Here is a 26618-nt window from a genome sequence, read left to right as displayed (position 1 = left end):
GCCGCTCCCAGAAGTGGTCAGCATGTCCGGCAGTGGCTCCTGGGGGTGGGGCAGGCGGCTCTGCCGTGTGCTGCCCTCGCCTGTGGGTACCACCCCCAAAACTCCCGTAGGCCATGGTTCCCCGTTCCTGGCCAATGGGAGGTGTGGGGGGCGGTGCCTGCAGGCGAGGGAGCACACGTAGTCCTCTGCCCCTTCTCTTCTAGGGGCTGCAGGGACGTGGTGCTGGCCGCTTCCGGGAGTGGTGCGGGGCCAGGGCAGGCAGGGAGCCTGCCTTAGCCCCGTTGAGCCGTGGGGCTGGCAATCCTGTGGGCCGGACTGAAAGCCCTGACGGGCCGGATCCGGCCTGCGGGCTGTAGTTTGCCTTCCCCTGATCTAGACCATCCCTGACAGGTGTTTGTCTAACCTGCTCTTAAAAATCTCCAGTGATGGAGATTCCACAATCTCTCTAGGCAATTTATTCCAGTGCTTAACCACCTTGACAGGAAATTTTTCCTAATGTCCAACCTAAACCTCCTTTGCTGCAATTTAAACCCATTGCTTCTTGTCCTATCCTCAGAGGTTAAGAAAAACAATTATTCTTCCTCCTCTTTGTAACAACCTTTTACATACTTGAACACTGTTATCATGTCCCCTTTCAGTTTTCGCTTTTCCAGACTAAACAAACCCATGTTTTTTCAATCTTCCCCCATAGGTTGTGTTTTCTAGACCTTTAATCATTTTTGTTTCCTTCATTCCTCTCATTGTTAAATATTTCTACCTTCGGTTTCTGGACATGGGATGTTATAAACTACCCTGCTGAACCATCCCTGAAAAATAGGGCAATATAATACATTGAGGCATAACTGATGGTGCTACTGACTTCAGGGCCATCCATATTACAAGGTGCAAGGCTGGAGAGGAAAACCTGTGACTCAAGTGTGGGGAGGGATTTATGTGATGAAACGGAGCTGGTACTTAAAATTTACCTCTTCCCTATGCATACTGACTAAAGCTTAAATTATGCCTAGGCACCGTCTCTCTCGCTTAAGGATTGAATTTTGTCTTGTCTTTAATGGTTCTCCACTAGGATTTCCCGGGAAAAGAGACTTCTCCAATATTTGTAAAGTCATGATGGACTCCAGAGTTCATTTTTGCCAAAGGAAGATGGTAGGCAATGTGGCTTCTGACTATAAGTAGCTTGGGATTTTAGCAACAGCATTTTCAGTAAGTTAGTGACATTTATATAGTTCGTCTCTTTTGAAAGGATTATAGTTTTAGGACCATATCAATGTCTGCTTAGTCTTCCTGTGAGAAAGGATATTGCTTTATGAACCAAATCAATTCTGTGCAGTGCAGCAGCCAGCAGTCAGTGTGACCCTGGCAATAGTGAACAGTTCCTTTGGAAGTACAGTATTACTTGTTTTAGTTGTTCTGGTCCTTCAGGGCTGCATAAAAAAGCATGTGCTGACTAAATGTTGTCTGAAGAATAGAGAAGAATGATAAACCAACTGACAGAAAATGGCAAAGAATTACTGCTAAGGGGTAAGTATCGCACGTAGCATTGATATTAATACTATAAAGGGGTGCAGTGCTCTGCAGGCATCAGTGTGGCTTATTTATGAGGAGTAAAATAGAGGGACTTGTTGAATCACTAATCGCAAACATTTCAAGGCTAAATCACTTGAGTTGTGCAGTTCTCATTGTCGTTGCTATGGCTGTGAAGGTATTATCGCAGTCTTGCAAAATACTGGGAAAGGTGGATTCTGTGATTTCATAGGGCTGGTGTTACACCTGCATACTAAACAAACCATAAAACAAATCTTAAGGAGTATTGAACTGAGAATTGCACTTTATATATTTCAAAACATTTTAGTGGCTCATTTTAAACAGTATTTAATTTGTAAATATCTGGTTTGCTTGTACTAAACCCTTTTCAGATGCAAAAGCTGATGTTATTGGTCATAAGTTATTTTTACATGTTTTATATGCAGTATCATGTGCAAATTGAGCTGTTCTTAATCAACCTTTATTTTTCCAGGTAAAATCCATTAAGTACAAAGTCTTGGGTATAGTGGTGACCCAGCATTGAGATGGATAACATTATATTGTAGGCTAAAAGATGTGGTGAACAATTTTGTCTGTTTAAACTATCTATAAATGTTAATAGCTTGGTTTTCCTACTGGGCTTTAAGCTGTCCTGGTTGATGGAGACATATCTGTGATAATGATGTACAAGAGTAAATGTATCAGTGTAACCTCTGGAATTCAATTCTGTGTTTAAAGTACAATGTGATCCCTTATTCATGCTTAAAAGCAACTCAGATAGAAATCAGAGATCCCAGGCCGAAGTCTACCCTATCCTACACACCATACAGTCCCCCTTGGTGCATGGGGTATAATCCAGGACAGATTTGGCTTCTCCCTGTGACCATATCTTAAAATAGAGGATAAACCTGGAGTAGCAGTCAACATTTCCTCAACAGCTCCTCCCTCAACCTTCTCCTTCAGTGAAATGGGTTTTGAAGTTCAAGATGGTGAGCTGTTGCTGAACTCAGAATGGCTTCTTTTCCCCTCTGCAGTCATGTCACTGTCAGTACTTATCTCAGTGTGTATATAAAATAAAGTTGTATAATAAAATTCCATTTTTATTTCCTGCTATTCACAATTTGAGATGTATTTAATGTAGTGAATAAAAAAAAGTATTAAACTCTTCAGTATGCTAGACTTCAACAGGAGTCTTTGATCTGTGGAGCCTACAGAGATGAATCACCAAAAGGTTGACTGCCTTAAGATGTAACTTAATTTACATTTTTCAATTCTGAAAAAATATCAACAGGTTAAAAATCTAATCTTACAGCCATGGTAACTGTTTTTACATTTTTAAAGAAAAATGCCTCTGACAATTTAACTATTGATCAAAATGCAGTTGAAGCAAAAATAAATCAATATTCCTCATCAGATTTGTGACGTAAGCTGCTTATGGAGATAGTGTAAATGTGTTATAGCCAGAAACTTGTATTATGTAAAACATTTTAATGCAAACATTATTCACTGTTGTCTAGAGAGAACCAACCATGTTTTTCTAATAGGTTCTAAATTCTGTTGTCTGATAATTTAGTCACCTTGGAATCTTATTTAAATAATTGGATTATGATTTCTTTTGCCTTTTAAAGCCAATAACTTCAAAAATAAATAGAATGTGATTTTTCAGTTGTGTAGTTTACATTTGGAAATCTCTGAAGAAAATAAACAATTGCTAATTGAGTAGTTTGCCATGGAACTTTACCAAGGCTTTGGGAAGTATGTTTATTCAATAGATGTCCTCATGCTAGTCTCTGTAGTAATGGAACCAGAAGAAGTTTAGTAAACAAGAGCAAGCAGTTAAAGGACAGTTCCATTTCTAGTTATACCTTACAGTACCATGATGTGTGACTATTGGAAGTATATTCCTCAAATAGTAGGTCATCACACTTTGAATATGTGAATTACTGTATCTTTCTACGTAGGCATGAGATTAGCATAACATTGAAGTGCACTGGTATTTGTAAACAATAGGCTTGAATAGTTTTGTAGTGTCAAAATATTCCACAGTATGAAGACCAAGACTTTTGGCATACATACTGGCAAAGATTCAGGGTCAGATTCTGCCAGCTTAATTAGTATTAAGCAGTATTGTACTCATCAGGTAGCTCCACTGAAGTCAGTGAAGCTATGAGTTGAGCATATACTACTTCCTGTGAGTATGGAAGCAGAATCTGGTCTTAAGATAAAGATTTTTGGGAGAGTGTCTGTATCTTCCTTCATGTCTGCAAAGTGCCTGATACAGGACTGAGGCTAAAATAATCATAAATACCAAGATCCTCTGGTAACTGGACGGGGACAGAGAAGATGGAGATAATCAGTTCTCAGCCTGTATCTTTTTACTTTTAAACCAAACTTGGAAAAAGTAAGGATCAGCAATATTTTTTTGAGATGGGTGGGAGGAAATCATAACTACCTGTTGAAGCGAACTTGCTGAACTCTGCTTGTGACTCTGAACACTGCTGCAATTTTTGCATCTGAACAATATCTAACTGGATTGCATTTGTTTGATCCCTATCTCTTTTATAAACGTGAATAGGATGGTATAAGGTGGAGTCCGATAACTTTTTCCATATTTCCTAGTCAAAATAGATTTTTAAAAATTCAGTTACACATTGTCACTTCAAACAAAGTTTTTGGAGAGTTTTGTAGTTTTCTCAAAAACAAATAGCAGTTTGGAAGTTTGCTACTAAGTTTCCACTTTGTATCAGAAAATACAGAAGTCTTGAGACTAGATTACCCAACCAGAATTAACTCTTTTGCCGTGGGTTTGCTATTCCAATCTTAAATTTGCAGGCAATGTACTTGTTCCCTCTGCAGGCAGAGTATTGAAACCACAAAGGTTTGGTTTTATAACTGCTTTCACATACGCATATGTTTGAGTCTAAGTGATACTCCTATCAAGGTTTGTGTATGTAGACACTCTAGCTCTGTGTCTAATGACTAGTACAGGGGTTCTCAAACTTCATTGCACTGCGATTCCCTTCTGACAACAAAAATTACTACAGGACCACAGGAGGGGGGACTGAAGCTTCAGCCCGCCCAAGCCCCGCCACCCTGGGCGGGGGGGCCAAACCAAAGCCTGAGCCCTGCTGCCTCAGGCAGGGAGGCCAAGGCCAAAGCCCAAGGGTTTCAGCCCAAGGCAGGGAGCCTGTAACCTGAACCCCGCCACCCAGGGCTGAAGCCGTTGGGTTCGGGCTTTGGCCCTGGGCGATGGGGCTCAGGCTTTGGCCCCAGACCTCAGCAAGTCTAACGCTAGCCCTGGTGACCCATTAAAACAGGGTCGCAACCCACTTTGGGGTCCTGACCCACAGTTTGAGAACTGCTGGACTAGTATAATTGGTATAATTTTGAACAGTAGGGCATGCTGGTCCCTGGTATGCAGTCTGTCTTATGAAGGTGTCTTTCAGTAGACAGTGTGTGTCAGTAACAGGGTCCGCACAAGCAAAGCACGATCACAAATAAGGCATTTGGTTTTGTGTTTCTGGAGAAATAAATTTGTATTTGATGCATGGCTAGGCTACCCAGGGCCATCCCTAGCCATTCTGGGGCCCTACGCAGCCCCCCCGCACTTATGGTGGTGCGGCTGGGGCCAGGTCGCTGCACTTCCCGTCGCCGGTGAGTGTAGGCCCGACCCTGCTGCAGTCCACAGGGGAGTGTGGGCAGGGCTGGGGTGGAGCAGGGGCGGGAAGGGGTGGGGATGGAGCAGGGGCGGGGGCTTTGGGGAAGGGGTGGAGTGGGGTGGGCTGGGGTGGAGCAGGGGCGGGAAGAGGAGGAGCAGGGGCTGGAGTAGCACGCAGCTGCGTAGGGCACCAGGGAATTTGGTCCCATACTTTGCGTATGGGTAGGGACAGCCGTGAGGCTACCACTGAATTTCTGATGGTCTAGTAAGTTGTCTCCTTGACAATCACCAAGACCTAAATAAAAAGATTGTTAAAACGTTATACAAGAGAGCCTCTTGTGATGTAAAATGTCATTATCTCCAAAACTCTTCAGTTTACCCCAAACTTTTAAAATTAATTCTACTCTGGTCTAAGACAGGGTGTGTGAAATTTGAGGTAGAACTGATGGACAGGAGAAGGTTAAAACAGGGCCTAAAATTAGTGGAAGCTGGCTTCTAAATTGACCCTTCTTATTGAAACTAGAGGTAGCTATTGCTGCTGGCTAGGACAAGTGTGTCACACACTCCTAGCTGACAGCTGTCAGTCACTAGTGCAGACATGAGTCCCCCATCTTGCGTCTGGAATCTACATATGCAATCATCACACATTGTAGACTGTAGGAAGTTGCCTTATCAGAAGGGACTCCTTGTAATTATGACATTAGAAGCTTTGCTGAGCTGGTCTTAGCCTGAGAAGCACGTGTCTGGACTTGTCTACACTACAGAGCCTTTGCTGGTATATCTGTGCCAGCAGAGGCCCTTAGTGAAGATGCTGCAGAAGCTGACAGGAGTAATTCTGCCAGCATAGCCACACCACCTCCTCAAATGACGTTTGCTAAGATGACAGAAGCACTCTGTTATGAGCATAGTTGTGTCTACACGGGGATATAGCTGTGTCAGGTAGGGTACTCTGATATAGGAGTGTGTGACACCCAGGGACCTCTTGATGCCAACTAGCAGAGGGCACAGGGAGTTTTACACGGATCTCCTGGCTCAGATATATGCATAGTAATTCACCAAAGAATAAGGTCTGTACTCAGAGACAGTAGCCCACCGGTTGTCATAATTGTGATGTGTATATAAGGTGGATATTTAAGAAGCTATGTATATATACTGAAAACTCTGTTCTTAAGGAAGGTGATGTGCGTCGGACCGGTTCCTTTCAGGCAGGGGATAACAGATGCTTATTTCCCTGTCTAGTCGTTGTATATTGTCTGCTTCACAGTGGTGGTCTATTTGCATATTGAGCCTGATGCTAATCAAAAGGTTGTGAAATTGACAAAAGAGGGAGGCCACAGGAAAAAAAAAAATCAGCAACGTGTGTCCAGTTGGACAAAGGACTGTGCTGATATATCTGAGGGTACCAACAGACACTCTGCCTTTTCCACTGACAGGGCAACTTGTTTCATAAACAGAAGATCACAGACAAGCCTGGCTGTAAAATGCTGTAAGACAGGGAAGCATCTAGTTAAGTAAGTCTAGGTTCTAGAATGTGTGTTATGATTTTATTTTATATGTAACCATTTGTTTCCAATATTTTTACTTGCTATTACTTGAATCCGTATACTTTGTTAAATAATTTTTTTACACATTTTCACCATAAACAGCTCTAAGCAGTGTGTGTTAAGTGAAGTGGTGATCTGGGGTGTAACTGGTAAGCTGTCACATACTGCTCCTTTGGGAACAGCGAATCTGTGAATACTGTAAGTATTCAGTGGACCAGAAGCTGGACACTCCAGGGAGATGCTCATGGGTAGGAGTGTGCCTATTGCTAACTTGTAGAAAGAGAGCGGGGCCTGCGCAGGCCAAGAGGGGCGTGCTTGTGTTGCCTGTGGACAGTGGAGTTGGGGAGCTGATCCCCTGGCAGGCACAGCAAGGCTTCCTCATGCCAAGGACAGGTGGCACGGAGATGTCTCTTAATCCTGGGTACCCTGGGAAGCGTCATAGTGTGATTTCCCCCTCCTCCTTCTAAGTGACATAGCTATGCTGGCAAAACTTTGTAGTTGAGAGAGAGCCTGGAGTGTCGGTTCCTTTTGATGGGAATTGGGTGAGTGCCTGGGTCAGCTGGTCATGTCCAAATCATAGGACTTTTTAAGGACTTACACAGGCTGAAATTGGCAAACCTCTGCACAGAGCCTTGCATATAGGGTGACCAGCTGTCCCTATTTTATATGGACAGTCCCGATATTTGGATTAAGAGACATCTCCGTGCCACCTGTCCTTGGCATGAGGAAGCCTTGCTGTGCCTGCCAGGGGATCAGCTCCCCAACTCCACTGTCCACAGGCAACACAAGCATATTTCATGCTTCAGAATGTGAGCTGCTTACATGTGGGGCTGAGAAAGGAATTTCTCTGAACTGCTTTCCTATCCCACATTACAGAGTTGGTTTTTTTTGATGTATTAGGTATTTCCCATTAACAGAGGCAAGGTAGTGGACTAATGCGCTATTCCGGTATGGCAAATCCTGTGAAAATTACTTTGCATTGTACATTAGAAAATTACTTTACAAATGTATTTGATTCTTGTTTCCTAGAGGAAATGGGGTCAGTTTACATGGTCCTTACTCAGGACATTGGAAGCAAGCAAAAACCAGATAAAATGAGATCATTTTGGCGTTGTGGTTTAGAGCACATCTAAACCGAGCAGATTGCTCAGGAAGAGTTGTGATGCTGAAAGTGATTTTGGTCCACTAATGCATCTAACAGAGCAATGCAGTACTCCCAGCGAGAGTATAACAAATACATGAAGCTGTCTCTCCGCAGCAGCCAAATCTAACGATTGATGGAGGTTAAAATAGGATGTCCTTGCAGTGAACTTGACTGTAAACCTCTCAGCTTTTGGTTACTACTGGGGAAGTGTGCAGTATTTGAGAGAGGGCTGAAGTGGGACCCAAAATGTGGCTAGCCATTGGACGAGTGGAAGACTACAGTTCAGAGGCCCATTTATAATGTACACAATCAGTAATTCGTGACTTCTGCATGCTCTTTCAAGGGGCTGGAGCAAATGCTGTATACATGAAGAAGAAAGTGATCCAGATGTGGTTTTGCTATACCCTCCTCATTTTGCAGAAGGCAGGCATCACGTGCTATTTCTGGCTGATTGTGCTAGATATTTCTGATGACGTCGGAAGTGTAGCCACCCCTAAACGCTAATACTGTGATGAAACGTAAACTTTCAGCCCATTATTGATACACTAATCTTCTGAGTGAGGTCCAGGGAGGGGGGATGATTTTTCCACTTTTGGTTGGAGAAACCCAGGTTGGGGTAAGAATGTTGGAAAAGAGTGATGAGAGGACTGAAGAGGGCAAAAGAGTTTGTCACTTGTTGGGTTCATAGTTAATCTAATTTACATAAAATTAAAACGATCAATCACATGACTTTTATAGATTAAAAAGTGCGCAGGCATTTCTACAGAAAGCATTAGAAATATTCCCAGATATATTAAAAATGAACCCATATCCCATTAAGCAGATATTTCTGACAGTAGCATGTTGCAGCTACAAGAGAAACACAAAATCTGTTTGTTGCATTTGCAGTTGCAGGCCCTGAGACTTCAAGCAGCAAAGGTACAGTTTAAAAAATGATCTACTAGCTCATTTTTAAAACTTCCAATCTACCAGAGCAACCCTAGAATATAAATAATCAAGACAATTTAAGTACTGCTTGAGACAAAGCTATAACAACTGCCTGAGAGAACAATAATCTCTTACAGCATGGTCCAAAATCTTGAGGAACTAGGTGGGGCAGTATTTTTATTACAATTACCATTCACCACTGCAGACTGTCTGAAAACTGGCTTAAATAACAAGTGCGGTGAATGGGTGGTTCTTTGAGTCTAGTCTCCAGTAGACACTTTCCTATATTTAAAAAGTCAAGAAACATCTCATTTCAGCTTGATGCTCTGTTGCCAAACCAGGTGTTCTTATGGAATCTTGGGATAGTTTGTCTTCTCGTAAAGCCCAGCTCCTGGAGAGGTGTGATTATGTGAGAATCTTTCACGTTTAAAAAAAAAAAAAAGAACATTTCTAATCCTCCAGGTGGTGGTAGAAATCTTGTAAACGTAGATCCTTGGAAACTCAAAACCCAGAGGCAAATAAAACTGATTTTGAAGCCAGAGATTTTAAACAATAATCTCATACCGTTTCTTTAGGCATGACCCATGAGTTTTGAATGGTTGAGGTTTGCAATAAGGTAGTCTGCTCAGGAGAGCCCAGTTAAAGGAGTCCAGAAGCTATTGCTGGTTAAGATTTCAGTACATTGGCAGAACCATAAAAAGGAACATGCACAGCTCCTGTGCTTGCTTCAAAACCACTATAATTAAACTAGCCCATTTAAAAGATGATTGGGGAAATTTGTATGCTAACAAATTACAGGAAACCTACCTGACATTACCATCCTCATTTAGGAGAGCTCTAAAATGACTTATTCAACCATTTTGACTTAAATTATATATTACACTCCCCCCGCTCCCCTCAAGTGGTGATTTACGTGTGGTTTTGATTGTTTACATCTTAGAAATTAGGAGGCCCTGTTAAATGGGCTAGCTCCATTGACTACACCAACTTCTTGGGTTATGAGAGCCCGGGGGTCTTGAAACACAGTAGTCAAAGTGCAGCTTTGAATGTACGCCTGGAGAACTGGCTATACTTCGGTTACATCAGAACTAAATTATTTTACCTCCAGAAATCTGGGGGCTTCAAAGACCCTAGCCCTGCACGGTTTTTATTCAAGGCCTATTTAAACCCATACAGGCTCAAACAGCCTGAATCTTTTGCATTTTTGGTGGCAGCAAGCAGGGTGCTGCTCCTTCCTGGATACCTACCAGTTAAAATGTTGCCATTCAAACAGTTCTAAACAGAGAATAGTTGCTTTGTTTCTAAAACACTTCAAATGATCAAGCTGTATAGCCAAGTAACCATGTAAAAACACTGTTGTGTTGGGCCCTCGGTAAATAGTTCAATATAGAATCTAGTTTTGTAGCCTGCATTCTCCACCCCAAAATGAACTACAACCGTTCTAAGGCTTTTCAGAAATGCTAGTTAACTATCTCTGCAGGACTTGAGATATAACGGTAATAGACTTGTTGTTAATGTAGGGTCTCTTTACTTGAAGGGTTCCAAAAAAAGTCTTATGTACTGTGTGTGTATTGTAGACAGATCTGGTAGTACTGTCTCTTAAAGTTGCTCAACACTTCTCATAAATCCCCGTTTTCAGTTGTTCATATCTTTGCCAAACGTCAACAATTTAGGCTGAAATTTTCCATGCTGAGTGACTGACTCAGTTGGGATTTTTCTGAAAATTTCAGCCAAAACAGTTGAGCTGTTTGTGAGAATGAGGCTAGTGACAAAATGTTGTGCCCATCTTAAAAAATTCAAATGACATTTTCTTTGAAAAGCCTCTAGTGCCCCCAAAGCTTTAGAGCAGGGATTTGAACTTGTTGGGGGGTGGCTTTTGTTCCATGAATGTGCCCTGTGTTATTCCCCTTGAAAATATGCCCACTTTTTTTTAAACCAGAGGAATTTTTTTTTTTTAAACACATACTCAGATTTTAGACCTGCGCTTCTTAGATTTTTAGCAACTGCATTCCCTGAAGATTGTCTGCATTGGGCATATCTTGAGCTAAACAGGACTTTCCCTGCAATTGAGCTGTTACAGGCTCTACCTGGTCTGGGTACCTGAACTGACAGCAGAGAGGCTCTCTCCTGTGCTCTCAACCTGAATGCAAAGGAGACAAGTTAGATCTAAGGTGGGTGGGAGTAGATTGGAGTGGAAACTGTGACTGGAGGATGGTGGGCTAGGAGAGGGAAAATTGGATAGGGAGTGGAGATAGGGAGAGACGGACTGAGAACCAGTGAGGTGGGAAGGAAGACAGCTCAGACTAGAAGTTGGGGTAGAGGGGGAGAATTGGGACTGGCTGGGTAAAGAGAGTGGGATAAAGAGCTGAGGATGATGGGAGATTAGGACTGGGAGCCAGTGGGGACATGTTTATGTTTCAACTGGAGGCCAGAGTTGTGGGGAGAGATGGATAGTGTGAGGAGTTGGGAGTGATGGTGGTGAAATTAGGAATAGCTGGGCAAGGGGACTGTAATAAGAAGTCGGGGTAGGGAAGAGATGGGACTGGGACAGGCACAGGTTGGAGGGCTCAAGGCAGAAGGTGGTCATGGAGGTGTGAAAAGAGCAGAATAGTTTGGGTCTACTAGAGCACACTCCCTTCCAGAGCCTGGAATGGAACTCAAGATTCTTGCCAGCAAATCTGTGAAAGCAGCTGGCAAAGTTTATCATCAACTTTTAGTGCTGGTCCACATAGAGGATGACAACATACTACTGCTACCAGTAATTCCATTAGCTGAAGTAGCAGAGGTCTGTATGCTGGATCTGAAGGTTCCAGTGTTCCTGATGAGCCACGTGGCTGTTGATATGGCGGCACCTGTTGAACTTTGGACTTAATTCCAGCAGAAAAGGGCCACCCAATCCGTTATTTTTAGCGGATAAAACAAACTGCTTTGCCTATATCTGGATATCTTTTTGCTAGTTGTTTTGCTTTTACTAACCAAAACAAGTGGACGCACAATGTCTCTCTACTTTCCAGCAAACCAGCTGCGCTTTTTCCAAACCCTTCCCCTGATGAGAACGGTGCTGAAATAACAAGATAGGAATTTCTTTTCGCTATAACAATTATCCAACTAAACATGTTGAATGTTTAAACACACTTGAAAGCATGTGATGCTGCACACGGATAGGAGCCTTCTATTTAGCTTGCCAACTACTTATCCAGTTGGGTTTATTTTTGTAATTTTGTGAAACGCGTCCAGGTTTCATAATATCAAAACAGATACTTCACTTATGTAGTGCTAATTCAACAGAGGCTATACCAGTTGATTTAAATTGATTTAAGCACAGTTGAATTGTAAGATCTAATTTTGAAGAAATGTTTTCAATCTCTCAATCTTCTGCTTTTTCTTACAAATTCAACACACAATTCCCTCTTTTAACTTGTAGGATATGGTCTTTGATATTCTTTCACTTTCTTTAGTAGTTTAGTTTTTTTAAATTAGTGACTAGAACATTGGTTCCCAAACTTGTTCCGCTGCTTGTTCAGGGAAAGCCCCTGGCGGGCCGGGCCGGTTTGTTTACCTGACGCGTCTGCAGGTTCGGCCGACCGCGGCTCCGAGTGGCCGCAGTTCGCTGCTCCAGGCCAATGGGAGCTGCTGGAAGCAGCGCGGGCCGAGGGACGTACTGGCCGCCGCTTCCAGCAGCTCCCATTGGCCTGGAGCAGCGAACCGCGGCCACTGGGAACTGTGATCGGCCGAACCTGCAGACGCAGCAGGTACACAAACCGGCCTGGCCCGCCAGGGGCTTTCCCTGCACAAGTGGCGGAACAAGTTTGGGAACCACTGGACTAGAATATCTTTTAGGTTATATTGGTTTTCTTTTAGGGACATGAACCTGTAAACACCTGTGCCTTGTGTATTGGACCTGTGAAACACATGGAATGCAGTTCAGAGTGCTAAAGAAAAGATGTGAATTTAAGAAATGCTGATCACCTACAGCTCCAATGGTAGCTGCAGATGCTGAGAATTTCTGAAAACCTGAACCATTGTTCTGTTGTGCAGAATATCACATCATTTTATGCTGCAGTGCGCTTAAAAAGTTTTAATACTGAAACTATTTTAAAACTTTCTTTAGGTTCTCTGTGCTGTGCTAAATTTTCTTGCACATTGTACAGTATATAAAAGCTATGAAATATTTGTTTGTACAGCACCCAAATGTGCTAGATGCCAGTTTAGACTCTTAAGAAGAGTCTTTATCCCAAAAAGCTTGTAATTTTATATGAACAAAAACATGAGGGGGAAGGGATTAGTGCAGTGGTGGGCAACTTGCAGCCCGCATGCAGCCCGTCAGGGTAATCCACTGGCGGACCGTGAGACAGTTTGTTTACGTTCCCGGCCAATGGGAGCTGTGGAAAACAGTGGCCAGGACGTCCCTGCAGCTTGTGCCCCTCCCATTCGCTGGGAACGGTGAACTGCGGCCACTGGGAGCGGCGGGTGGCCGTGCCTGCAGACAGTCAATGCAAACAAATTGTCCTGCGGCCTGCCAGCGGATTACCCTGATGGGCCGCAGGTTGCCCACCACTGGTTTAGTGCAACCGAGAAAGTGCATATTTACTTACAGAATTTAGTTTGCAATAAAATAGAAGGAAAATACTCGTTAGTTGACATGGTATTATCTTAACTAGGCTGCAACAATACTTACTAAATATTTTTTGAATCAGCTTGATTAGATGTGTGTAATTTGTTTGTGTACTTATTGCTTAAGCAGAAAATCGTGTTACAAATCAGCAATAGTCTCTAACTGTGAGTGCTCTCAGGAACTGTCTTTTCTGATTCATCATAATACTCTACTAAAAAAAAAAAAAAAAGTAAAAATGAAACTGTCAAGGTTATTAGGCCCAAGACGACATCCCACCTGTAAACTTCCCCTTGAGGCAGTTTTGTATTACTCCTTGTCTTTTTAAAAAAAGATTACTTTCAACACAGAAAGCAATATCAATGACGGTTTCAATTTCTCTGTGTCATGGTAAATGAAACATAACTAACACAGTTATGCCATTTTAAAATTATATGCTGAACAAAAATTGGGATTTTAAAAATTGAATAGAACAGCTTATTAAAATTGAATAGAACAGCTGTTGAATAGAACAGTCTTCCTCGGGGAGTTGAGATGCTCCTCAGATTTTACCTCCATTCCAAACTTACCAAAAACTACAACTTTTTTCTCTCTGCAGGTCATGGCAACCATAAAGAAAACAGTCCTTTTCTCAACAGTTCTGAAGCTGGCAAGGGAAGTGATTATTATGACAGAAACTTGGCCTTGTTTGAGGTAAACTTTAATTTTGCTTTCCAGACCACTGGGCATGAGCATTTTTGATCTTGAGTTATGGAGAATAGAAGATAAGCTCTTTCTTCTGTAGAGGGAGGGGATGGAGACTTTCAAAGCTACAACTGGCAAGTAGATGCCTAATTCCCATCTAAAGTCAAGCAGTCAAACACCTAAATGCCATTTGTGCCTTTTAAAAATCTTTTAAAAGTGTTGGGTGGCTTTTGGTATGTCACGCCTGTTAATATACACTTATAATGCCACTGTCCAAGGCAGTGTCTGTGGGCGGTTGTTCTGCCGGTGATGTGTGGAGTAGAAAGCAGAAGGAACAGTTGGAATCCCAGGTGCCATGCACTCACATGTAACTGTCGCTACTTCAGCCTCTCTGCTGTCAGGACCTAGTGCCAGAAGGTTAAACATTGGGAATGTGGGTTCCAGAGATTGGGAACAAGGAATGACATGAGCTACAGATTAGGGATGTGTGGGAAAAAATAGCATGTTTGGGCTATGATGCCCAGGAGGCTCTGAAGAACCCAGAAGATCAGGTTCAATACAGCAGCACCACACTGACCCAATCTACCAGCATCTGCTATTATTCGCTTTTGCCAGCTAGCTGGTTGGTGGCTTCTCCCATGCACAACTCTTTTTCTTGTCTTGCGGTTAGTTTTTGCATCATACCGTGTATGATAGCAACCAGCTACTGAGCTACAGGATCAGGAATGGACAACATGATAAATAAGTCTGGGATAAAACCCCAGTCATACCGTGAAACCCTTTCCTGTCCGGCCGCTGTTGTATCATGTGTATGGTTGAGGAGTGTGCCTCTTCACCCTTTAGCAAGTTTGACATGCTGAGAGTGTGTTTTGAGGTTCACACAGAACAGAGGAGGAGTAACTTCTTACCAGTACCACTTTTTTGTCTGCAGATTGGTTGCTCAGGCTTGGTTTTTTTGTTTTGTTTTTGATTTGCGTGGCTGGGTTAGCAGGGCATTGATTTACATGGGGAAGGCCATAATTTTGTAATGGAAAGCTCTATAAATGAATGCCAGAATTTTCAGATTTAGTGCCTAAAGTTGGTTATTTAGGAGTCCTAATTTTCAGTGGTCCTGAGCACCTATCAACTCCAATTATAAGTATGGCTGTTCAGTGCCTCTGAATCAGGCTACACAGGTGGCTAACTTTAGGTAGTCATCTTTGAACTCGCGCGCGCGTGTGTGTGTGTGTGTGTATGTATTTTGTTTAAAGAAGAAGGTAGTAATTCCAGGGCCCTAAGAATCCATTAATCTTCCCATTTGCTTCCAGTTTTCTCCTGTCACTGCATGTTGTTTGTGCCACTCTCATAGAATCCAAAGAAGCAAGAATCCTCGACTTTTTCTTGAAGGGAGAATTATCAGCCCTCCATTCAGATGCCTCAGTTCATGAGAAAGCATGTGCTGAGCTTTCTTAAGCATTCCCTTTCCCAACAGGCCATTTAGATTAGCTGCTGCTGAGCCGCTGCTCCATCAGGTCACAAAAGCTCCATTTTAGCACAAGCTGTTTCCACGGTGATGACCTGTCATGTAGAGGCTTGTGCTGAAAAAGTCTAGTGCCTGTAAGACGGAACCAGTCACAATGCACACCTCCAGTTCTTGCCACTCTCGCTCTGAGCGAAACCTTAACTGAGACTTCATGGACAGATAACAGATGATTACTTCTCTCAAATGCATGTCTGCCAGGAAAGATATCTTAATCTGGTGGACGCTGGAGTTTTGCTTTTGAGCGGGCTTGGGCGTATTGTGGGTGGCTGTGTTAGAACAAAGGGACTTTGTATATTTGCAGGATCTGTGGGTCTGTGTGGCTGATAAATTATGATGGCTGAGGTTGGAATTGATGAGAATGTTGGCTTCACTGGTGACTTCCCTGATTTTTAGTTATTGCAGTAGTAGGGTTGGCACTTGAGAAAATTTTAACCTGACAGGTGTGCTCTGTGTGTGGGGCAGGCACAAGGGGAGGCGCAGAACAGAAAGTTCAGAACAACAGAACTATTTTAAGGATCTTAAGGAGATAATGCAGAAAAGAATACAGATGGAAGGCAGAGAAGAGAAGCTGTAAGAGTGAGAGTAATCAGAGTACTCTATAAACACTTCCCAAAAGATCCCAGCTGGTATAAAAATGAGACAAGTGGCTCTCTCCTGCCATACTCCCCCAGAAGATAGGATGAAGCTGCAGTATGGGGGGAATGTGCCTGCTTGCCTCTCCTCGAGCGCATTGGTGCAAAGTACCAACACACTGGCTCTCCCCACCCTCAAAGACAGCCACAGGGTAAGAGGAATCCTCCTGGATGTGGGGAATTTAGGGAGAGGGGATTGTGAGACCTTCATACATTCAAACAAACATACACATTTTAGGAGGCTTAGCTAACCTCAAAACTCTCAGAGGCCCTGGATTAGATATTGATCATATTAAATCTACCGGAATGTGCCCATAACACTGCAATGGCTGGGACTCTGGGCACTGGATCTCTGGCTTAGTTGAAGAATTGTCCCTGAAAATGTTTTTTTAATGTTAACCCAAGATATGCATAATAGTCAACTGCAAATCTTTCACTTTCCTGAAATGCTGGAGTTCAGAGCTCTTTTTCCCTTGCACTTCATTGCCAATGCCTGACAAGTAGAAGGTGAGTCCCTATTGTCTTTGACTCCCCATAACTGTAAACCTTTCCTAAGAGAGCTTTCAAAGCCCAAATGTCCTCTAGTCAAATCAGACAAAATTAATATTTCATTTATTCTACTGCAGTAGGGTTACCATATTTTGTGCCTCCAAATGGAGGACACCCCCAGGGGCCCTGGCCCCGCCCCCAGCCCCGCCCACGCCCCCGCCCCAACTCCGCCCCCTCCCAAAGTCTCCGCCCCCTCCCCTGCTTCCCGCGAACATTTGAGTCGCGGGAAGCCTGTAGCAGGTAAGGGGCGGTGTGGGGGGAGGAGGCGCGGCCCAGGCTGGCCCCCTGGCGGCTCCAGCCTGGGCCGGCACCGGCCCCGGCCCACCACCCCCGGCCCGCCCAGCACTGCCAGCCCCCGGCGGCCCCGCGGACCTCCCGGCCCAGCGGACCCCGCGGACCCCCCCCCCCCGGCTCGCGGCCCCGCGGACCCCCCGGCCCAGCGGACCCCGCGGCCCAGCGGGTCCCCCGGCCCCGCGGACCCCCCGGCTCCCGCGGACCCCCCGGCTCGCGGCCCTGCGGACCTCCCGGCCCAGCGGACCCCCCGGCTCCCGGCCCCACGGCCCAGCGGAGCCCCCGGCTCGCGGGCCCGGACTGGCCCCTGGCCCCGCGGACCTCGCAGCCCAGCGGACCCCCCAGCTCCCGGACCCCGGACCGGCACCGCGCCCCCGGCTCCCCGCCCGGCCCCGCGCCCACCCCGGACCGGCACTGCGACCCCGGCCCGGCACCGTGCGCCCGGCCGGGCTCGGCACCATGCCCCCGGCCATGTGGCCCCGGCCAAAGAGCCCTCCCGATTTTCCCGGACATGCCCGGCTTTTGGGGATTTCCCCCCGGACGGGGATTTGAGCCCCCAAAAGCTGGACATGTCCGGGAAAATCCGGACGTATGGTAACCCTATACTGCAGCCTCTTTCAGTGAGTTTATCTCCAGCCCTGCCAAAGAGCTATATGATCCGCCCTGTTCTTTCTGACCGCTTTGGCTTACATAAGTTGTTTTCCTCTACAGGAGGAACTGGATATACGACCAAAGGTATCTTCTCTGCTTGGTAAGTTGGTCAGCTACACAAATCTCACTCAGGGAGCCAAAGAACATGAGGAGGCGGAAAGTGCTGAAGATTCAAAGAGGAAAGTATCAAAAGTAAGTAGAACTTCTCTCAATGGCCAGCTTGTAACTGAGATTGCTTATGTGTGCAGTTGGAGAGTTCTGAAATTCCTTGTGCTTCATCACCATTTCTGAATAAGGATCTAATCCTCTTCCTCCCACCCCCACCATGGAAGCCATGACATGACATGGCTTCACTGGGAGCAGGACTGGGCCCCAAATGAACGCAGTGAGTTACTTGTAATTTCTTGTTTCTAGACTGAGAAAATCAGAGGTGAAGTAATGCTTAAGCAATCTAGTCATTCCAGTGCACTTGGATAGTCTTAGTATGTATTATTCTCAGGAAGTTTGATTAAGTAGGTCACAATGTCACAAAAATCATTCATTTAAATCTTACCGCCTGTTTCTGCCACCCTTATTCACCTGAAATAGAAACTTAGTCTGTGAGTTGTCACATTGAGTTCAAAACCATTTTTAGAGGCGGAAGTGTGTGTGTTTAGGCTTCCTGTTTGAGCCCCATTTCTAATAACACTGTAGCAGGTGAGGTTTAGTGACCTGATTTGAGGGTGCTGTGCACCAGCAGCTCCCTTTATCCTCTGTAGGGGCTGCAGTTGTCCAGTATCTCTGAAAATCAAGCCATTTGCTTCAACAGGGTACAAAAAATCAACACATTAAGGCTAAACTTCCTATTTAAAGGTCTTGCTGCTTTGCTTGCAGGTTTTCAAGCAAAGGTTCAGCAAAAGGTTTTCAAGTAAACTGCTGTGAAATGTGAACAGTACAGATTTATTGTCATCCTGTGTTGCCATACGTACAGAAATCTGAAAAAAGACAGAGGCAGTAACACTGAAGACTGCCAATTCACTTTCAAAGGGAATGCATGTTAAACCCATGCTAAAAGTCTGATTCCAGCACCCTCACTCCACAGGTAGTCCCTTCTGATTTCAGTGGAGTCACCAGACCCAACACCTGTTAAAAAAATTAGTTGAATCTGGGACCAGAAGCATGAAAATGCCTCAGTGTTATGGTTATTATGATGTCGCTAAAGGACAGAGTTAGCTTATTTAGGTGTTGGTGCATTTTGATACCTTAATGTATTTGGATTCCCTTTTAGGCATACCCTTAACTATATATTTATATGCAATAGTTAAGGTTACGCCTGAAAGGGAATATATATCAGATTGTTTGTCTGGGCATAATACTAAAATCATGCATGAGCAGTTGTCTTTTCCTGTTAATTTATGGGAGTGCCTAATTTCAATTGATTATTCAGTCTGTTCTTCCTAAAAAATTGGGAGAAATTACTCTAATAAAGAATGTAGAGAAATAGTGTAGACAAAATCCTTAACTTTCTGAAATGGCATGGTTTTTGGCCATTGTTAGTATTATTTAAAGACTGTTTAAGATAAAATGACACCTCACACTGGTATTCTACACTGGCCATCTGGAAGCCAGCCATTTCTTTTCCCTTTGAAAAAGACTGCAGAGAATTTGGTAGCTCGTTCCAGCCTCAGTGAGGAAGAGATTAGGGAATGATAGGAAGTTGAGTCCCTAGCAGAGTAATTCACGGTGTTATCAATCCCTAGCAGAGTAATTCACGGTGTTGTAAAATATTCTGTATTTAGATACTGCATATATCGTGTAACCTACTTAGGCTTGGTCTAGACTACCAACTTATGTCAGTATAACTACATCACTCAGGGTGTGGAAAATCCCCTGAAGGATGCAGTTATACTGACCTAACCGCTGGTGTAGACAGCGCTATGTGACGGGAGGGCTTCTCCCGTTGTCATAGCTATGGCCTCTCAACGAGGTGTAGTACCTATGCTCATGGGAGAAGCTCTCCCACCCGCAGAGGTAATGACTTTGCTAAGTGCTACAGCGGCGTAGCTGCAGTGCAGTAAGTGTAGACAAGCCCTTAAAGTGAACTTGTATATAGTGAAACTCCATTTATGCTATAACAATAAGTCTCAGTTGTCCCATTTTAAGCTATACTGTTGTGGTTTGTGGTCCTGCCACAGTAGAACTTGACATGGTTAAAGCACATTTTGTTCTTGTATGGGTAGGACTGATTTTTTTTTTTTTAAACCCACTGTTCCTGCATTAGTTTCTGGCCCATCTGTTTGCACAGTGTTAACTTTTTGTAGTGTAGTCTCGGGGTAACTCAAAGCTTTTGAAAACATTATCTTGAACTAGTGTTTCAGTACACTGTGTATGCTGGAATTCCAGTTAGTGAATTTCTGCCTAGAGTGTCTGTCTTTTGTGCAGGACACTACAGTAAAGGTCCCGTTGTGTGTAATCTAAATTAATTGTAGTTGGCATGGGGTGGAGGAATTCAAATAACATTAAAGCTGTGAGGATGTCAGATGTCATTTGGAATATAAAACTAGGGAGTTGAATACAGACATGAAATACTAATTCAAGTCACCAAAGAGGAATGCAAAATCATGGGCAGAGACAATGGAGAGAGCATTGAGAGAGCCTCCAGAAACTGTGGAAATGGGATTTTCCTACAGGTTTCTGGTTTTTATTTTAAAAAGTTTCTATTTCTCCCTTTGAAGTGTAAATACTGACTCAAGGAAACAGTAGCACCAAGGCATAAAATCCCCACTTATCTTGATGGGGAGTTAAACTTTGACACTCTGCTGTTAAATATTAGCATTTGTTGCTGGATGATACACCAGATACATCCAGCAAATGTACTCACCTAGTATGGCTGAAAGTAAATTGCATGTCAATCATTTGAATTATGCAGTGTTGTTGTAGCTATGTTAGTCCCAGGATATTAGAGAGACAACGTATTTGTCCATTAAAATATATTATCTCCCTCACCCTGTCTCTTCAGTCATTTGAATTGACATTCCATTGGGAAATGCTGGAACAGGAATATGAGCTTTTTTTTGGTTTGGACTCTGAATCTCTGTTGCCCAACTCCTTAAAATCTCAATATGTGTTGTTAGATGCATGTTGCAGGCGTGAATTTTTAATGGTCTGGCTTTCCCACCTCATCTAATATGCCTAAATTGATCATTGGATGTGGAATGCTAAGCTGCATGAATAATGCAGTCTTTTCTATAAATAAAAATTATATCTCCACAAACTGCTGACAGAAGACAAATCTCTCAGTGAATTCTGCTTCCTGCTATGCTTGTCGGTATCAACCGGTTTCACCAGAGCCATATTAGCACAGGCAGGCTCTCCTTTCCAAACTCACTGCCACTTAAAATCAGAAAACTCACTTGTATGCAAGTGCAAAGTATTAAAGACCATCCGAAGAAGTGGGCTGTAGTCCACGAAAGCTTATGCTCTAATAAATTTGTTAGTCTCTAAGGTGCCACAAGTACTCCTGTTCTTCTTTTTGCGGATACAGACTAACACGGCTGTTACTCTGAAACTAGATATGGAAAGATAATTGTATGCTTAGGCTGCTAGATCATGTGGTGCTTTAGATTTTGAAGACAATTTTGCATCTTACTGGTCTTACTAAAATTACAAGATTGAAGGAGACTTGAAAATTTTTCACAAACACTTGCAGTGTGGAAAATACATTATATGGAATTTCTGTCTCTTCACCTCCCCTCTCCCCCCATCCCCTTTAGAAGATTTGCTCAGTTGTGAAAGTGTCAAGAATAGACAAACTTAAATGGAGTATGGCTCACTAACTATTTCACCTTGCTTCAGTATTGCCATAAGTTTTTAGTATTCAGTGTTATGTTGTTTTGTAGCTCCTTGCTGTGTGTTAAGATACATTACCAATTACCTTCTCTCTGTTTAAGAGGGTGGCAGGGGATTTTGTTTTGCTTATTAGGTTAGTATGAATACGGTCTGTAGTAAAGCACTGACACAGTTATGGTGCTTCAAACACCAGGTTAGACAAACATCTGTCAGGGATCGTCTGGATGATACTTAGTCCTGCCATGAGTGCAGGGGACTGGACTAGAAAACCCCTCGAGGTTCCTTCCAGTCCTATGCTTCCAGTCCTAGGATTCATGAATAATAAATATCCTACTTCCCATATTGGAGATCAGATTACCTACTTCAGCTTCTACAACGTAACTGGGCAGTTCAGCTTTATGCAAATGTCTGTAGTTATGGCTTTTGGGGCAGTTCTGTGGCACCCTCAGTTACTTATATTGGGTGGCTGGTAATGGCAGTTGTCAATTTCTTTGGGCCCTGAAGCCAGTTGTTTAGAAAAACAATCAGGCTAGCACAAGGGGAGTGGTGTCCTTTAGCTCAAATCAATAGCTTGCGTCAGTTACGTGTTTGAAGCTGATCAAAGTGGATACCACACATGTGGAAGCGTGGGCTGCCTGGCTGAAAACAGATAATTATCATAGAAGATATGAGGATTTTTTTTACCATTTGCCGATTGTCAGTATATCTGCTATTTTACTAGCTCAGTGCAATCTTTAGAGTAGTATTTCAGTTTTCCCATTTGGTACTGACAAGCCTGTTCGGTATAATATTGCCCTTGCTATTTCTGATTGCCTTCTATTGACTAGTTTCATATAACCATTGACAGTAGCAGCATCTGCTGACATAAGAGGATGTAGAGAAGGGCTCAGTCACTGCAAATCACTGGTGCTAGTGCAAGCTGTTCTCCTGCTTCATTTCTTTGTTTGCAGTATTTTTAATTGGGTAACGAAACCAACAACCCAGTGACGACTTATGTCTGAGGTGCACTTAGTAATGCTGTGATTTGGGCATCTCTTAAGCTGTACTGCTTTGCAATTCTCAAAGTATGCAATGAATGCACAATGTTTTCCCTTTACGACTAAGATTGTAACTTGGTATAGAAGAGGCTGCAGGGGGAGCAGGAAGAGGAACCAGAGCAAGAGAACAGGAGTACTTGTGGCACCTTAGAGACTAACAAATTTATTAGAGCATAAGCTTTCGTGGACTACAGCCCACTTCTTCTTCTCCCTCCCACTCCCAGCCGCGGCCGGAGGCTCTGCTCCTCCCCTGACTCTTCAGCTCTGTTTAAGAGCCGAGCTGCCCGAGCGCTACCGGCTTCGGGCTCCCCCGTGCCTCCGGACCCTGCGCCGCCAGAGCCCGGGAGGGGAAGTGCCCGGCCGGCGGCTGGGGTCCGGAGGCAAGGGGGCTGCCTGAAGCCCATAGCGCTCGGGCAGCTCGGCTCTTAAACAGAGCCGAAGAGTCAGGGGAGGAGCAGAGCAGCCGCGGGAGGGGAAGTGCCCGGCCGGCATTTTCCTGGACATGTTCGGCTTTTTGGCAATTCCCCCCGGATGGGGGTTTGATTGCCGAAAAGCTGGACATGTCCGGGAAAAACCGGACGTATGGTAACCCTAGGTTGGGGGGGGGGGAGGGGGGAGGAGGCTGCAAGAAAAACACTTCAAATGCTGGGAGGTGATAACACTGTTAGGGTTGATTTGACTGTAGGCCTGAAAGCTTCAATATGCTCTGTTAAAACCTTGCAATTGTAAACTTAGCTCCTGCTGCCACAGCCAGGCAGTCTAGTGTGCAAATCAATCCTTGAGTTGTTATACACTGCATTTCAAACACATTCAAATGCAAACTATATGCACACAGATTTGGTTGAATTTTTAAACACCTTGAACAATATCAAGCACCTCATACTATCCTGTTTTTGGAGGGGAAAAAGGAGAGAGTATTTAAAACAAAAGCCAGAATTAGCAGAGGTAATGATGCAGGCCTTGGGGCAAGTAAACAAAAGTAGTATGTTAGGGAATTAGTACAGTGCAAATTCACAGTAAATTAGATTTCCTGGTTTCATGTCAAAGACTAAATGTTTTGTGTAATTTACACACAGCATGACAACCTTTCTAAGACATTTCTCTTGTTAGTGAGCGTAAGACCTTTAAAATAAAGTATCTGCATAGACATTACAAATTTTATCCAGCTTGACAAACTTAGTGGGGATACTAAAATGTGAGTGTAATGTACCAGACTGTGCTTCAGAGCATGCAAGGGCAGTTAATTTCAAATCAGAGACATTAGTATGATATCTAGAAGTCTTTGGATCTTTGCACATTCAGCCCAATGAATAGACACAACCTTACGTAGCACCCTCCTAGATTTAATATCTACACAATTTAAGATAAAACAGTGAACTAAGGAAGTTTCTAAGAATATTTTCATAATTTGTTTTCCGAGAGCCTGGTAACAAATAATTTGAACAGCTCTTCCAATGAGTGTTCAGCTTTTCTGAAATTTGAATTAGGGCACTTCTAATTAGGATGTCTGTGCACAAACACAGCTTCCATTAGCATCATGGGACAATGATTTCTTGCTTCTTCATACACGCCAAGGAAAAGCCAAAACATATTTTCATAGTGGGCCACGTTGATTCCATTAGTGTTGTAGTACAATAACTATTCGCTACACAAATGATAGCTGTTTTTGTATGATGGAACAGTTATTGACTGCATCATTAATCAGCCACCTTCTGGCAGTCTAATAGAACAGAACACATGACCTCCCCTCCTCCCAACTCCCGCCCTCCCACTCTTCTCCAAACAGGCCACACAAATTGCAATGGCTAAAAAATTACTTGGTTTGGCTTGAGTTACAAAAGGAGCTAAGAATAAACATCAAAAATCCAGTCTAAGACTCTTTGGACTTGGTCTCCCCCTCCTGCCTCCCAAGTGTCCTCTTGAGAATTGATCAGCCCACGCTCTAAGGCCTGTTCTTTACTAGAAGTGTGGTGCTACCTCACGTCAGCAACATGATGCAAAATCTTATTGAAAAGGCAGTTGGTAGTTTCAGCATTTGGGGAGGGGCGGGGGCAGTGCACAGAGCTGCCTAGCCAGTCCTCCGCCTAGGAGCAGCAGGGACATGTCACCACTTGCAGGGAGCCACCTCAGGTGAGCACCGCCTGGATCCGGCACCCTGAAATCCCTCCCATGCCCCAGTCCCCTGCTCCAATCCCTCTCCTACACCCCAACTCCCTCCCAGAGCCTGCGCCCCGCACCCCCTCCTGCACTCCAAACCCCTCGTGGCATTCCTCCGCCTAGGAGCAGCAGGGACATGTTGCCACTTTTGGGGAGTCACACAGAGGCAGCTAGGGAGCCTGCTGACCCCATGCCAACCAGACTATAAACTGGACTTTCAATGAAGATCAGAAATGCCGGTTTATAGAGCTTTCCAGTTGGTAAAGTGCTGGAGAGCACAGGTTTTACTGTATAAACCTGATATGTAAAGATATGGAAAATATATAGCACATTTCTCAAAGCTGTTTCCAAATCTTTTGGTAGTTGTAACTGGAAACACACTGGACTTTTGGGGATAAACCTGTTCTTTACTTAGATTGTAAGTTTTTTGGACAGGGGCCGGGTTCTTGTTCTGTGTTTGTACAGCATCTAGCACAGCAGAGTCCAGCTCCTTGCTAGGTGCTTGTAGGTACTACCACAGTACTACTAATAAAGAATATAAATATGTTCAGTTGGTAACTGCTGGAGAGGTGGGGCTGAAATGAAGAGCTAGCAGCCTGGTCCAAATTTTGTTGCCAGTCAACCAACGGTTTTGGTTTAAACCATTCTCTTGAGGTTTTTTGGAAGTACAGCATTGTAACAGTGGTGTATCTTTTTATTATAATCTATCACAGCATGATGTCATTTAAATATCTGAAATCTATTTTCCTCCTCTGTGTTCTAAACCCTAGTTTTGAGTTACCGAGTGAATGAAAGTTGATGTATGTGTTTATTTTCAGTCACCCAGCATGGGCACCCTGATGGGAGTGTACCTTCCATGTATGCAGAATATCTTTGGGGTTATTCTCTTCCTTCGGTTGACATGGATGGTGGGAACAGCAGGAGTTCTACAGTCCTTCCTGATAGTCTTAATCTGCTGCTGTTGTGTGAGTACATGATCAAATTAAGACCTGTCTCATACCGTGTGTACCTCTTGCAAAGCTTTTACTGTGCCCCTCTAAGGGGGTTAACTATACATGTGTGTAGGACTAAGACCAGGACTACATCAGAAACATTTGACAGCATAGTAATGTCAAATAGGGGTGTGATTTTTTGAGGGGGCAGGGGAGGTAAACATTATTATAACGGTAAAAGTCCTAACGTAGATGCAGTTATAATGGTGTACAAGTGCTTTTGCCAGTTTAACTTAGGCTACACTTCTGTTGGTATAGCTATGTTGGTCAGGATGTGAAGAGATCTGTGGTTGGCAGAATCTCCAACTGTATCAGTGAATCACTGCTTTACAGATACTTTTATTTTGCTTGGGGGTGTGTGGGTGGGAATTTACAAAGTGCAGCTTTGCTGGTATACATGTGTCCACAGTAGAAACTCTTTGCCAGTATAGTATACTGGTACTCCTATGATGGTAAAGCACTTCAGATGTAGTCTTATTTCGCTCAGGGAAATGGTGTAACCTCTATTGCCAAAAGCACTTTTTTGCTGGTATAAACTGCGACTAAACTAGGAGGGTTTTCTGGGATAGCTATGCCAGCAAACCTGTTCTGGTGTAGGCCTGGCCTAAGTTAGTTGGGTAGTAAAGAGTGGTGAAGGGGGCCCTGCCATGATCTATGGGTGAATCTACCTTGTGGCTCTAAGATAAATTGTTCAGATTGCATGTGCAATCTAAGCAGTTAAGCAGCCACACTCTTATAGGTGGGGTTTGGAAATTCAGATCCCACAATATTGTCCAAGCAGAATTGACAGTAAATGTGTGAAGTCTTACAAAGCTCTTCTCCTTTGGCACATCTGTTACGCTGTATGTGCAAGCCACACTCATCTC

General features: G+C 43.8%; 1 protein-coding gene across 1 annotated transcript in view; it reads left to right on the top strand.

Annotated features, from left to right (window-relative positions):
- The window catches only part of SLC12A4 (solute carrier family 12 member 4), an 83213-nt gene that overhangs the window by 24770 nt on the left and 31825 nt on the right, over positions 1-26618 (top strand). The window contains exons 2-4 of the mRNA XM_054048681.1: positions 14008-14102; positions 17799-17930; positions 25579-25725. Of these exons, the coding sequence (XP_053904656.1) occupies positions 14008-14102; positions 17799-17930; positions 25579-25725 (374 nt within the window). The remainder of the gene's footprint in view (positions 1-14007; positions 14103-17798; positions 17931-25578; positions 25726-26618) is intronic.

The sequence above is a fragment of the Malaclemys terrapin genome, chromosome 14, assembly GCF_027887155.1.
Source record: "Malaclemys terrapin pileata isolate rMalTer1 chromosome 14, rMalTer1.hap1, whole genome shotgun sequence".
Classification (NCBI taxonomy): Eukaryota; Metazoa; Chordata; order Testudines; family Emydidae; genus Malaclemys; species Malaclemys terrapin.
This window is presented reverse-complemented; position numbering and strand designations above follow the sequence as displayed.